Source organism: Catharus ustulatus, chromosome 4 (assembly GCF_009819885.2).
Source record: "Catharus ustulatus isolate bCatUst1 chromosome 4, bCatUst1.pri.v2, whole genome shotgun sequence".
In the NCBI taxonomy this organism is placed as follows: Eukaryota; Metazoa; Chordata; class Aves; order Passeriformes; family Turdidae; genus Catharus; species Catharus ustulatus.
In genome coordinates this window covers 70,434,725-70,448,606 of record NC_046224.1, presented here as the reverse complement: position 1 = coordinate 70,448,606, position 13,882 = coordinate 70,434,725, and the positions used below count along the sequence as shown (strand labels likewise).

The window sequence follows — 13,882 nt, the reverse complement described above, 5'->3', positions numbered from 1 at the left end:
TTGTAAAGTTTTTGCTTTTAGTCACATTTTGACTGTTTTATCTGGAAAAAATAACGCACCAAGAAAATATTACATCTCTCAAGTGCTCTTTAAAATATTTGCTGCTGCTTTAAACCAAAAATAATTCCGCTGAGTTATTTGTGTGGTCACTTATGTAGCTTACAAAGCCAGTTCTACTGTAAACATTTCCAGAATAACATGAAAGTATTCTTCATTAATTTGTCTTGGGGTGTAGGAGTCAGTTACATGCTTTTTGCAGAAAGAAAAAAAAAAAAAAAAACCCAAGGAAAATATTCATCCTATCTTCTATAAATTACCAGCACATAAACCTCAGATTTTTTTTTTTTAACTCAAAGCTTCTGTGAGGAAAATTGCTTGAATGATTTAGTATAAACAGTTTTCTGTAATTAGGATCAAGGTTTTGGGGGGGGTAATGATGTATATATTGTGCATTTGCTCATTTTTAAAGGAATTTGATTCTTGTTTCCTGTTTATGATTTTTTTAATGGCATTCTGTGCTGAGTGATAAATTATTACTCAAAATTTACATGGCAGCCCAGTAGTTGGGATGATCTGGTATGTCATTATGATTTTGTACAGTAAGCATGTTTTAATAAAAACCTAAGATTTAATTATTTTTTAGCTTGAAAAGTAAACCCTATGTGCATTCTCATTAACATGTAAAAAATATTATTCCAGCTGCGTTGGGGTAGAGGAGCACCATGCTGTTGACATTGATCTGTACCATTGTCCCAACTGTGCAATTCTCCATGGACCTTCTCTAAGTAAGTATGGGTTATTCAAATTTCATCATTCACATATGCACTGTTTTCTGCCCATGTACAGCTGCAAAGGACTGTTGAGAGGAATATTCAAGATGAGTTTGATTATTTAGAAGGTACTGGTTCTGCATGACTAACTCTAAGCTGATTAAAAACCTGCAAAACAAACAAACCATCTTGAAAGATTCCCTGATGTGGAGATGGAGATAGAATAAAATATAAGGCATAGCTATAGATTGGAGAAATCAAAGGGCACAAAATTAGTAGAAAACAATCTGGACTTGGCAGAGAGTGAGAGGAGGAAAATTAGGGACTCATCATTAAAAAAAAAAAAGGGAAAATACAAAGGATGGTTTCAAGGTTCCTGTATTTTAGTTATCAAAGTTCTGATAAATACCTAGGAAGGCAACTTGGAAAAAATGTACAAGTTAGGTGTCTTTGCTTTCTTGATGGTTGGAGGTTACATGCCACAGTAGTCAAACACAACTTTTCTACATCACTGTAGAACATGAACATCTTGTGAATTCCCCCCTCCCCTCTTTATGTCCTTGAAAGTTACTCAGTTCCAAACCTGAGGTTTCTGATTTATAAACAAGGTTCCACCAAGGTCACCATGAGTTACCAGAAGTTTGAAACAGAGCAACAAGGAAACATCTCTTTGGTTCTCCTTTCAGGAGATAAATTTGCTGTAGAGATCTGCAGGGAAAAAAAAAAGAAAGATACTTTCTTTCAGTAACTACTAAAAAGATACTGCTTTATCCAACTCCCCAGAAAAATCCAAAAATAAATTTCACTTTTCCAACCATGAATTAAATGTGTACATTCAGAGCTGAAAAGTATTTATAAGCAATGTGTCTTTACCTTCCAAGCACTGAGCCATGGTCATTTGTGTTTTTTAATACAGGTTTGTTTGTGGGTTTTGTTGTTGTTCATTTTATTGGTTATATTTTTAGTTTGTTTTTTTCTTTGGTTGATTTTTGTTTCTTGTTTTTTGTTTTCTTCCTTTGAAGACACCACATAATGTTTTATAGTCAGTGCTGACTTAAGATAAATAATTTGAAAAAATTTGCTTTACATTTAGAAATAAGTTTAAAACCACCCTCAGTGATAGTCTTGTGAAGGATGAACAAAATGATTAAGTATCAATTACTGATTTATTTAATACATAATATGTGAGTTCATGGTCTGTCATCTGAAAGGTAAGATCAATGCTGGTTTATGTGCTTGTAGTTTTTAGTGCTCCAGTGGTCATTTTCACTTTAAAATCTGCATGTTTGTCTTATAAATCAGAATACAAACAACAGCTGTCTTTTTCCTTAACTTTTTTCCTTCCTTCTCTTTTTTTTTTTTTTTTTTTTTTGTGGAATAGTGGGACTGGGAAGAGGAGTAGATGAGAGATCATATCAGACTTTTCAAAATAATAGACTAGGAAATTTGAAACTTCTTTTCTTTATTAGTGAGAACTAATCTGCTTCACCCTGATGCCTGTAAATAACCTTTCTTGTAATCTAAGTGCTGTCTCACCTGCAGCAATTAGAAAGTGAGATAAGAGGGATTTTTGTTTTGGAAGTCTTTTCAAAAAGACAAGAATCTGTGGTAAAAATTATCCTTGTTGTTTCATATTGCCCCAAGTGTGTAGATCATGGAGATTTAGTAGAAGCTTCAGACATGTCAGTTACCAACCCAAACATGGGTGATATAATTAAATATGTCATCACATTGAATTTCATTAATTGTTCTCAGCTGTCAGAATCAAATCTATGGTGGTTTGTGGTTTGGGCCCTACTTCCTTCAGTTTTTAAAGAGGCTGATAATGTCTCATGACTTCAGGTATTGCAGGAATGTTTCAGAGTACTTCAGTCATACGAAATTATGTAAGTTTAAAAAAGCATTTTAATTTGCAGCTTCATATTCTAAAAGAATATGAATTCTCTTACTTTGTGTAAGAGTTTTTTGTAAAAAAACGTCCTCTTCATGATTTGAAAAAACTATTTTACAAGACTTTTAGTAAGCAGCCGTGTGTATAAAATGCTAAATAATGAATCTAAAATCAAAAGTAATTTAAAAACAGAACTACTAAAAATATAGTGATATATTGGATTATTTGATTTAGAGTAATCATATGAGCAGATGAGTAGAGATAGTTATTGGCCCATTGTTTTGAGTGTAGGAGGAATGTAATTAAAAAAAAAAAAGTAGTATTTCAGTAGTATTTCTACTTAATTTTCATGGAAACTTCTAGCACACTCTTATTTTTCTCACCCTCCCTGCAACTGTCTCGTGTAGCTCAACCTGTCACAGCAGGTTTTACCTCAATTTTAAGAAGCAGCAAAGGTGAACTGTTTCCTTCCTTAATTTGAGCATTAGGATCCATTCAGGTGAAATATTTGGGGTTTTTTTGCAATTGTGTTTGTAATGTCTTAAGGGATTAAAAAAACTCTAGAATTAAGGGATATGTAAGCAGAGACAGTTTTCATTGCTGTTTCCTCTTCTTCAGTGTTCCCTTATGAAAGGGTGATGTACATTGCCAAGTACAAGCAAAAGAATTACTTTATTTTCTGATTTGTAAGTGTTGGAAAGACAGACTTGAAAAAGTGTGTCTGTGCTATAAAATCTCTTAAGCAGCTGTATCGTTTTACAATTTTAATGAGCTGTTGTAACAGCAGTGAATTTATGGGAAACTACTCTGTTGAAAATTAGTATTAGCCACTAATTTCTTGTATTATTATTTATGACTGAGAAAATAGCTTTGAAAACTTAATAAACCTGTCTTCATTATTCATGAAGTTTTACAGTATGTGGATAGTTGGCTCATTAAGCAGCACTGCTTTTCAGGTTAGCAAAGATCTATAAATGCCAGTTTATTCTCTTAAAAGTCTTTTAAAGGGTCCATGTTGTCTTGTCTGTGGAAACAGCACATCAATAGGAGTTATTCCCTCTTATGTGTAATGACTGCAAGAGGTCCATTATTCCTGTATAACCAACTGGTTTTTTTGGGGAAACAGCATTTTTTTTTTCTGTTTTAGAAACTACTTTCTCCCTCCTCATACATCCTCAGCTTTCTATTACAGTGAGCTGTGTTTTCAGTATTGCTTGTGCTTTTTTGCATTTTGGGTGCATCATGACTTAGGTGACTTCAGAAATGAGCTCTTCCATAGAGTTAAAATTTGTAGTAATGCAGTGGTTTTGCTGGATGTTGTATTTCAGGCTGTTTGGCAGAGAACTATAAAACACAATTTGTGTTGACAAATAACATTAGCTTTTTCCTCTTCTGAGTTTCCTCAGCATATGCAATTAAATTATAGATCTGGTATCAGTAAATCCTCTTGGGGCACTCTTCCAGTTGGAGATGTCTAGCTATGGAGCAGAGTTTGGCTTTTTTTAGGAAAAACTGAAATACAGCCTTAAAATTCCTGGACCCCTTAGTGTGTTTCTTAGCACAGTAAGTGATAAAGATGGGAAGTTCAGCACTCTTAGAGTTTATTCCCAAGTGGTAAGGTGGTGGTCCCTTTCACAGAGGTACATATTGATGGTTTAATAGGGCTTCTCAGAGTTTGAGGATGAGAAATAAAAGTTTATTTGTACAGAGGGGAAGTGCTCCAAAGAGCAGTTTGCTAACAAACAGATGATACAACCACGGCCTTCTGTTCAAGGCTGTAAGCTTTTGTTCTTCATAAAGGAAGATGAAAAATGAGTGGTTGAGGAAGCAGAATCAGTGAAATATCCATTATGAAAAGATTTGTTGTGAAATTATGAAAATTTGAAGACAGGCAGTTAAGTTAATCACAACATCATAACTCACTTTGTCCTCTCCTTCACCCAAGGTCAAAAAATTTAAATGGGGGGGCTACATACAGCTTGCAGTGTTTTATAGAACAACTTTCCAATATGTAAAAGGGCCTTGTAAGAAATAAGATGACTTTTTACTGAGGTCTTTAGTGATAGGACAATGGATTATGGCTTTAAACTGAAAGAGAGTAGATTTAGATGAAAGAAGAAATTGGTGAAATTGGTGAGATTGGTGAAACACTGGTACAGGTTGCCTGGAGAAGTGGTGAATGTCTCATCTTGGGAAGTGTTCAAGGCCCGGTAAAATGGAGCAATCTGGGATGGTGGAAGGTGTCCCTGTTCATGCCAGGATGTCCCTTCCACCCCAAAGCGGTCTGTGATTCTGTGAAAGCACACAGACTTTTTTTACACATACTTTTTTTTTCATTTGGGTGTCTGTCATTTGTCATGGGGAGATCACCACAAGTTTTTGTGAGAATGTCTAGTGTTTCAATTTCCTCGACCCTTTAAGGAGAGGTTAGAAATGCAATTCTGCAATTACTGAAATACCAGTTTCAGATTGCCAAAATTGTAATAGAACTTTATAAATTTATCCTTTATTTTTTATTAATATGCTACTGCAGTGCATTAAAGCTTCAAACTGTGAAGAAGTTGTATGTTTAGGAGTGCAGTGCTTTTGTTACATGTATTGTAATGATCACACCTGCCCAAAACAGTTTGCGCACAAAACTGTGATGGGGACAGTTTAATAAGCAGTAGAAATGGTAGTGAATAGCAGTAGGGGATATGGGTGTGTTCATGGGGTGGGATTAAGTCTTGTTAACCTTGTGTGAATATGTAAAATGAAGTCTCTGGCTATTCAAGAGGTGTGATTCTTTTGTTTATTAAAAAAGTCTGAGCTTTAAGAAGTTAAAGTTCGATTATTAGTTTTGTAGCTGACTTTTTGGGTTTGTACAGCTTTCAGGCTGCACCTGTTTACTTGTGTTGGACTGGATATGGAGTGTAGTGTGCACTGAGATTCTCATACTATAAAAGTACTGAGAGTTACTGTGTCTTGTAGATTTTATTTGTTGAAAATAGTGTCACCTGATAAAAGGTTTGTTAATCACAGTAATGTGATTGAGATGTGTCTGTCTCACTGATGGGATGACTGCTAATCTGAGCTGTCTGATTGAACTAATTCAATGTTTAATCCTTCTGAAACTTATAGTGAAGAAGAGGAGAAACTGGCACAGACATGACTACACAGAGCCAGATGATGGCTCCAAACCAGTGCAGGCTGGAACACGGACCTTTGTTAAACAGCTGCGGGCTCGCTCTTTCCCAAGGTACAGAACCTTCCTTGCATGTCTGGGGGGAAAACACACTGAAAAGCCATCTGAGTGTGCCTTAGAGCAATGACTGACATTCTCTGCTTCACATAGTGAAGGTTGAGGATGACTTCCTCCTTCTTCAGAAGTCTTCCCAGCACATCCCTGTTTCAGATGGATACATTTGCCTTTTCATGCCGTAGCTTCCCCTGTGCACTTTAGCACTGGTGTGGGTTGTCTGTTGAGACTGCTACAGGGTGATCTGAGAGGTTTTGAGTTTTGGTGTGGGGCTTTTTTGTTTGTTTGTTTTTGTTTTTGTTTGTTTGATGTTTGTGCTCTGTCAGAATACTGTCTGTCTTTTCCTTTAGTTCAGGAATAGTTCCCAGCTTCATTCCAAGTAACAGAACATTAACATGAGCTGATAGTCTACCCATTCTTGCATGCTTTAGAAGAATGTGGAGAAACATGATTATACTTTGATCCTGAACTTGGTTGGCTATCTCATTGAAACATAATGACTTAAAATTCTTTAGAGCAGCTGGTGGTTGTTGTTAGCAAAATGTACTTTAATGCCTTCTCTGAGAATTCCTTTTCCCCATCCTTTTAAGTTACTCTCTTTAGTCATACAGAAGGACTATGAGTTTCCAGATATTACATTACAGTAGAAATTTCTTTGCTTGTTGAAGTTGTTTTCTTGTTCTTTTAGTTAAATGGGTAATAAAACAGTACTGTGTGTTTCTTTTGGATTTAGATGTAGCCATTCCCATGTGTCCTTCCCTAAGCTGAGACTTTTTTCATTTCAGTAGTGCTTGGAGGATGCTTTTCTGTTAATAACTCCGTCCTTTCTCTCCAACAGTGCTGATGAGGTAATTTTGAAAATGCATGGAAGCCAGTTAACACAAAGATACCTGGAGAAACATGGCTTTGATGTTCCCATTATGGTTCCTAAATTAGATGGTCTGGGACTCAGACTTCCTCCACCAACTTTCTCCGTTTTAGATGTGGAACGCTATGTAGGTAAGAGTCACTTGGGGGTACTTATTAAAATGATCCTGTCTGTAAATTAAAATAAATATTTGCATGATTATAAGAGCTTCCAGAGTGCTAAACATTTATTCTAAATTCAAGACTAACAGAGTGTAAAATCTAAGCTATGGTTTGGAGTGGTTTTTTTTCCTTCCTCTCTCTTTTGTTTTTTTGTGTGTGTCTATGTCTGGTGTGATAGGACTACAGCCTTATGTCTCAACTTTCAAACCTGTTAATTCCAGTGCAAGTTATATATGGAATGCTGGGTTCTTTTTTTCTGCAACATGTAAACCAAGGGTAATGAGAATTGAATGAATCACTCTCAGGATTAGTAAATTTAATCATTGGTTAGGCTGTGACAAAACTTAACATTTTGGACTCAGTAAACTGGCCTTTCTGAATTAAATCTTCCTGAAAAATTTCCTACCTTGGCATCCTTTGCCAGAAGAGGCTTCCCAAGAACCACTTCTTTCTTATCTGATCTCTTATCAGTCTGTAATTGTGCCAGCCTCATGTAAGTGTGCAGTACAGAGACTGAGCCAATTGCAGTGGGACATTTCCTGTAACACATGGTACAGCTGAGAGGTCTGAGTGTATTCTCATGATCACCTAAGGTAATGATGTGACCTGAAAGTAGGTTTTCTCCATCAATATTTTACAGAGGCACCAGAATATGCACTGATGTCACCATTGTGATGATAAATAGTAACATGTGTTCTGCCTTAAAGATAAATTATCACAGTGATGTTTCTGCATCTTTTCTTCTGGATTGCTGCCTCCTTGGATTCAGATAAACTTGATTGTCTCATCCTTGTACATACATTTTGACCTGCCAAGTTTTCCAGTTAAGGGAAAAAATTGGAGTGCCATGGATTTGCCTTCCTATTATTGAAATTAAAAATAAGAAAATAGAATAAGTACTATTTCAGCTGGAATTTATCAAGATGATACGAACCTACAGTTTTAATATGTTTATAATGTACATCTAGGCATGTTTCCAGCATTCCAAAATTAAGTGTCAGATTTGGCCATTGTGTAACTAAAAGGACATAAACCAATTGCTGTTAAAGTGATGGCGTTAGTCCTTTCTCTTGGCTTGTCTAGTTTTCTAAATGTATCACTTCAGAACACATGGTGTGTAACCCACTCTTTATTGTCATCAGCAATGAAACACACCCATGATAATTGCTCAGTGAAATGGCTGTGTGCTTGCAAGTTGTGCACGTATGTAAGGGAGGTGGGGGTTGGGGGTTTGGTGATGCTGGATAGGAAAATTGAGGAAGAGATCTGCCTTGATAACTTTCTCCATGCTACTCTTTGCAATTGCAGCCATAAACCCAATTGTTGTTTTTGTTTTTTTTTTTTTTTAAAACAGATGCAGCCATTCTATACTTCTCTTTCTTTCTGGTTAACCACAGGAAAGAGGATTTATTTTTAGAGTGTTTTCAGTTCTGTTCTTAGCTGATTATAGTAATTAAAGTTAAACCTAATAAAAAGTTGGTTTATACTGATCTGTCTCTCTTCCAAGAGAATAATGATAGTAGTGGAGTTTTTCTGCAGAAATGTTTTGATAGACTGGGAAAAAGTTAATTTTCTCTTAAATACCTCAAGTGTCTTCTAGCTGTGATAGCCTTAAGAAAGTCATCATGTTTTTTCACAGGTGGTGACAAAGTGATAGATGTCATAGATGTAGCAAGACAAGCAGACAGTAAAATGAAGCTCCATAATTACATTAAGTACTTCACAAATCCTGACCGACCCAAAGTATTGAATGTGATCAGCCTGGAATTCTCGGACACAAAGTGAGTATTGACCTGAATTCCTTGAATGCAGGAAGTGGTTTTCACTAAGCTGAACTGTATGTGTAGGAATATAATGCCTGTAGTGGCAAAGGCAGAAGGAGATGTATTTTATGTAGACAGCCACTGTCATGTAATGTGGGTATAAAACATATTTATTAGTTCATAAGTAATGCCTTTGTAGGAAGCTGTCATTTCAAAAGAGGTGTGCTTACTCCTGCTTATATTAACAATTCTTTTTTTCTTTGTTTTTTAAAAGGATGTCTGAATTAGTGGAAGTACCAGACATTGCCAGAAAGCTTTCGTGGGTGGAAAATTATTGGCCAGATGATTCTGTCTTCCCTAAGCCCTTTGTTCAGAAGTATTGCTTGATGGGTGTCCAGGACAGCTACACCGATTTTCATATTGATTTTGGAGGAACATCAGTTTGGTACCACGTTCTCTGGGTATGAATACTTCTTGATCTACAGAATCACAGAGCATGCTCTGTTGGAAGGAACCCATCAGGATCATTAAATCCAACTCCTAGCCCTGCATAGGGCACCCCAAGAATCACCCCATGTGCCTGAGAGCATTGTCCAAATGCTTCCTGAGCTCTGCCAGGCTTGGTGCTGTGACCACTGCTCTGGGGAGTGTTCTGGTGCCTGACCATTCCCTGGATGTCTATGACTGTGTGAAACAAAAATTATTCAGTGCAATCTTGTCCTTGCAACACCAAGGGAGGAGCTTGAAAGTAAATTACTGATCTCTAGTGTTGCATTTTTTTATGCTTTTATTTTACTATGCTGTTGGCAACTTGTAGACTAATTGGTTGACTGATCCCTTTAGTAGACCTGGGGGTGATATAGTGAGGTTTTAGTAGGCAAAAAATAAATTGAGTGAAAGTCATTGGCATATGCGATTTTTTATTCTCACAAATTTGACCATATGTACATCATAGAAGAGACCAAGTGGTTTCATCTTCCATTTTCTCCTTTGGTACGTGTGTGCATATCTGTGAATTGTTTATAAAAACTGGATTTTTTTGTACTCCAGTGAAAAGTTCTGGTTGGCTTGTTTGCTTCCTTTAAATCATAAGGTTAATATGCTGTATCTAAGCTCTTGTTGGTTTGCATTTGTGAGACAGTGGCCTGGGAGGCCTGAACATGCTATAGTGGGAAAATGGAGTAGTACTTTACATTTAGGTCAATCTGTTTCATTTGGAGTGACTCAGAAGCTCTAGTGTATGTCTAGGAAAACATTCATTTATTTACTTGGTGTATTTGTCTAATAGGGTGAGAAGATATTTTATTTGATCAAGCCCACTGATGAAAATTTGGCTCTCTACGAGTCTTGGAGTTCATCCGTCACCCAGAGTGAAGTGTATTTTGGGGACAAGGTTGACAAGTGTTACAAGTGTGTTGTGAAGCAAGGACACACTTTATTTGTTCCAACAGGTAAGATTTTACTCTTGCTATTAGGACTCTACCATGTTTAATCACAAGGAGTTGTGAATATTGTAAAATAATAGCATTATCAACATTTGGCATCTTCTAAAATTATGGATAAGAGAGAATAATAAAAAAATTGGAGATTTAGATTTTCAAAACGAGTAATTAGGTTTTAAGATTGGCTGACAATCATAACAATTATCAGAGAATGAAAGGGTTTTTGTTACCCAATTAGAAGACAGCAAATTAAAGTTGAATTTGATTATTCAAATGAGTAGTTCCAATAGGAAGTAGTTCCAATGAATAGAGCACAGATTGTTCACTATTTGATAAGTATCCAGACTGAATTCCTACCCTTTTTTTATAGTGCAATCCTATTTTTACAGATTTCAGTATTGCAAGGCCTACTAGACCTAATTTTTACAAAAACATCACTTAAACCACTTATGCAGTAGACTAGAGTATTAAGAATACAGGTTGGGTGGGTTTTTTGGTTTGCTTTTGTTGTGAGAAATGCCAACACAATTCAACTTCTAGAGCACAGAAAAATGCTTCAAACAAGATACCTCACCCTAGCCAAACTCCCAAATACCATGAACTTACAAGTCTTTAATAAATCAAACCATTTTTTGCCAGTAAAGTGACTGCCAGGTTTTGGTATTTTTGCTTATATAACCTATCCCTATAAATGCTTTTTATTATTAAAAATTTGTGCTGGGTGCTGTGTTCTCTTTTTTTGGTGGAAAGCAAGTTTTAAATACGTGGAGCAGGAAAAGAGTTGACAATTCTATTTCTGGAAGAAACCTTGAAGATTATGATCAGTATGTTCTTCTATCCTGCACTTTCTAGACCACTTCATTTTTTTTTTCATAGCTCAGTTCTGTACCTGTGAAGTTCAGTGTTCACTGTTCTAGTTCACAGCTTTTTGCAGAGTATGCACTACCTGATGAGGCCCTCTGTGTGCTCTTGGCTTTCCTGAACAGCCAGAGGTTTTAAAACCATGTATTTCTGGCAAGAGATAGGATTAATTTTCCATGTATGTAAATTCATAGATTTATGAAGAGAGAAAGAAGAATTGCAGAATGTAGAACTTTATTGTGACTCACAGAAAATTTGTTACAGCTTTGAGTAATCAGCTGAATCTGAGCTATCACTGTAATGTGGCCATGAAGGAAAGTATCATCAGATGATAATTTCTCATGTGTGCTTGTATTTCCATGTGTGTACACATAAAAAGATACTTTCCTACTGTGTCCACACTGTGCAGGTATGTTTATACACATACTTAGTCATATACATATGATGGAGTATAGCAGAAGAACCTGTAAATTAAACTGGGTTTCAGGACAGGTGTTTAAAAAAATGGGAAATTCTGTAGGACCATATAAAGACTTTGAAAAAAAACTCCCTGATCTCTGATGAAAACCACTTGCTGTTTCTGCTTGCACTGATGCTAGTGGATGTCATAATTATTTTATAATCTTGGAAATATATTCAGAGTAGTTTTCTGATGGAAAATTAATCTTGCATGTAGGTGAATAGCATCTACTGGGAGGCTCTTTCGAGTTATTAATATATCATTCAAGCTATTTAATGTGGTCTACACTAGATTTTCATTCCTTGTTATGTAGACCTTCATCAAAAGTACAGCATAGAAATAGCAAGCAGGAATGTAAAAAAATTAGAATCTTAAGTTGATGCAGGTGTGCATAAAACTACTCATTATTAGCTGAATTAGGGGATGGATTCAGTGCTAGTTTGTAATAGGTTTGTGATTTGGTCTGATCTTTTCTCAAGTTGAGAAGCTTCTTGTGTTTGTCCATCTTGCCTACACTCAGTGAAACCATGAAGTAGTGTGCAAATGTCTGGCCAACTAATCTTGTGTCAGAGATCACCTGTAGGCATGCAAAATCAGAAAAAAGATCTTGACAGAGGAAGTCTACTTGTAGTTTACTTACATTAAAACTCCACAGCATAAATTTCACAAACAACTATTTTTAATCAGGAAACTCATGTAATGTGTTCTTTTGTGTACTTAGTTGAAATAATCCAGTAGTAATTAACTAGATAGATAGCATAATGTTGACCATGCTTTCCTATGTTGAATAGTGGATTTCATAAGGACAATATTTCAATTATGTGACAAACTTTATAGTGTGTCTAGACTGGGTTTTAAACTGATCATAATTTCACTTGACTTAGAATGACTGCATTTAGAATAATTTATGGGGCCACTTTTGAATTCCTATTTGAGCAACTTCAGTTTTGCTAAATGACTTTATGTTGTGCAAACAACCCAGTTACTGTAAGCAACATGTAAATATTGAAAGACATAAAAATTTGTTTTATTTTAATGAGTTGAGCTTTTATTCAGTATATTTTTCCCCTCTGGAGTTGTTTATATTTGTGGATTGGAGTCAAAACTTTTGGAATTTTTACTTGAAGAGTTGCTTTTGCATCCTTACTGCCCCCTCCCAGTGATAAATGTTTTAAACTTAATTATTTCTGAAAACTACAGTTCCACTAGATTTCTGAAAAACTGCAGTTTACATGTTTTTAACATTTAGATTCCTTGTTCCTAGCACAGAATACAAATCTGTTGGCTTTATTCCCTTTCAGGAGCAGCATTTTTACTTGTATGTGTATTTAAAAACAGTCTTAGAATAATTCATATGCACGTATTAAGTTTCACAATGTGTCATTTCAGGCTGGATTCACGCTGTGCTCACATCTCAGGATTGTATGGCTTTTGGAGGAAACTTTTTGCACAACCTCAACATTGGCATGCAGCTCAGGTTAGTCTCAGTTCTTGCTGTACTTGTTCCCCAGTAAGTAGGATATTCTTTTCATAGAGATTTTTCTTCATGCACTTAACCAGGATCAAAGTGGTCCAGGCTCTAACTAACAGACAATAGTGGCATTTGCAGTTAGAATGTATCAAACACGTTCTCTTATTTTACTTCTGCAAAGTTTGTTTCAAAAGCAAAATGAAGGATGTGCAAGAATTTAAGGGACTAAAAGGAGAAAAGAAATTTTCTACTTTGGAGATTAGTATAAGTGAGTAAAACAAAACTAAGCAAGCCCAGGTGTGCGACACTGAGTTGAAATGAGCATCCTCAAGTCAGCATTGCTCTAAGGGCAGCTGTATTTAGTTTTTGTCCAAGATGTAGAGCTGTCTTCTAAACATATTGTTTTTATTTATTACAGTGGAATCCCGATAAAATTCCATCTGTTAAAAGATCACACATTGGGTTTGTATCCTAGTTTTATGAAGTCCAACTTTATTCTTAGAAGTGCCGCAGTCAAACTTGATAAGGTCAGAGCCTGAATGAGACCAGAGTTCAATCTTGTCTGTGGTCTTGTTGGGGTTTAACTATGTGGTACTTGACTTCTTTTATTTATCATGGCCATGGTTATTTTATTTCATTTTCTTTTGGACATTGTGTCAATTTGAATGATTACATACTTGAATTATGATTTTGATAATTAAAACATTCATGTTTTGTAATATTTGCATTTATTCAGGTGTTACGAAATGGAGAAGAGACTAAAAACCCCGGATCTTTTCAAATTTCCCTTCTTTGAAGCCATCTGTTGGTTTGTGGCCAAAAACTTACTGGAAACATTAAAAGGTAATGCTTGTTTTAAGAGTTGCACAGGTGGCTCTTATAATTCTTATTCTCTTAAGTGATAACGGACCATGGCATCAGTTTTTTTCTCCCATGCTTCTTGCATATCATTTAAGA

The 13,882-nt window shown here is 35.8% G+C and overlaps 1 protein-coding gene across 2 annotated transcripts in view; it reads left to right on the top strand.

Moving 5' to 3' along the window:
* Window positions 1-13,882, top strand: part of KDM7A (lysine demethylase 7A) — a 63,364-nt gene that overhangs the window by 25,555 nt on the left and 23,927 nt on the right. For both annotated transcript variants that reach the window (XM_033058160.1, XM_033058159.1), the window contains exons 2-9: window positions 700-785; window positions 5,782-5,899; window positions 6,738-6,898; window positions 8,568-8,709; window positions 8,966-9,152; window positions 9,980-10,142; window positions 12,844-12,931; window positions 13,662-13,768. In XM_033058160.1, coding sequence (XP_032914051.1) covers window positions 700-785; window positions 5,782-5,899; window positions 6,738-6,898; window positions 8,568-8,709; window positions 8,966-9,152; window positions 9,980-10,142; window positions 12,844-12,931; window positions 13,662-13,768 — 1,052 coding nt within the window. The remainder of the gene's footprint in view (window positions 1-699; window positions 786-5,781; window positions 5,900-6,737; window positions 6,899-8,567; window positions 8,710-8,965; window positions 9,153-9,979; window positions 10,143-12,843; window positions 12,932-13,661; window positions 13,769-13,882) is intronic.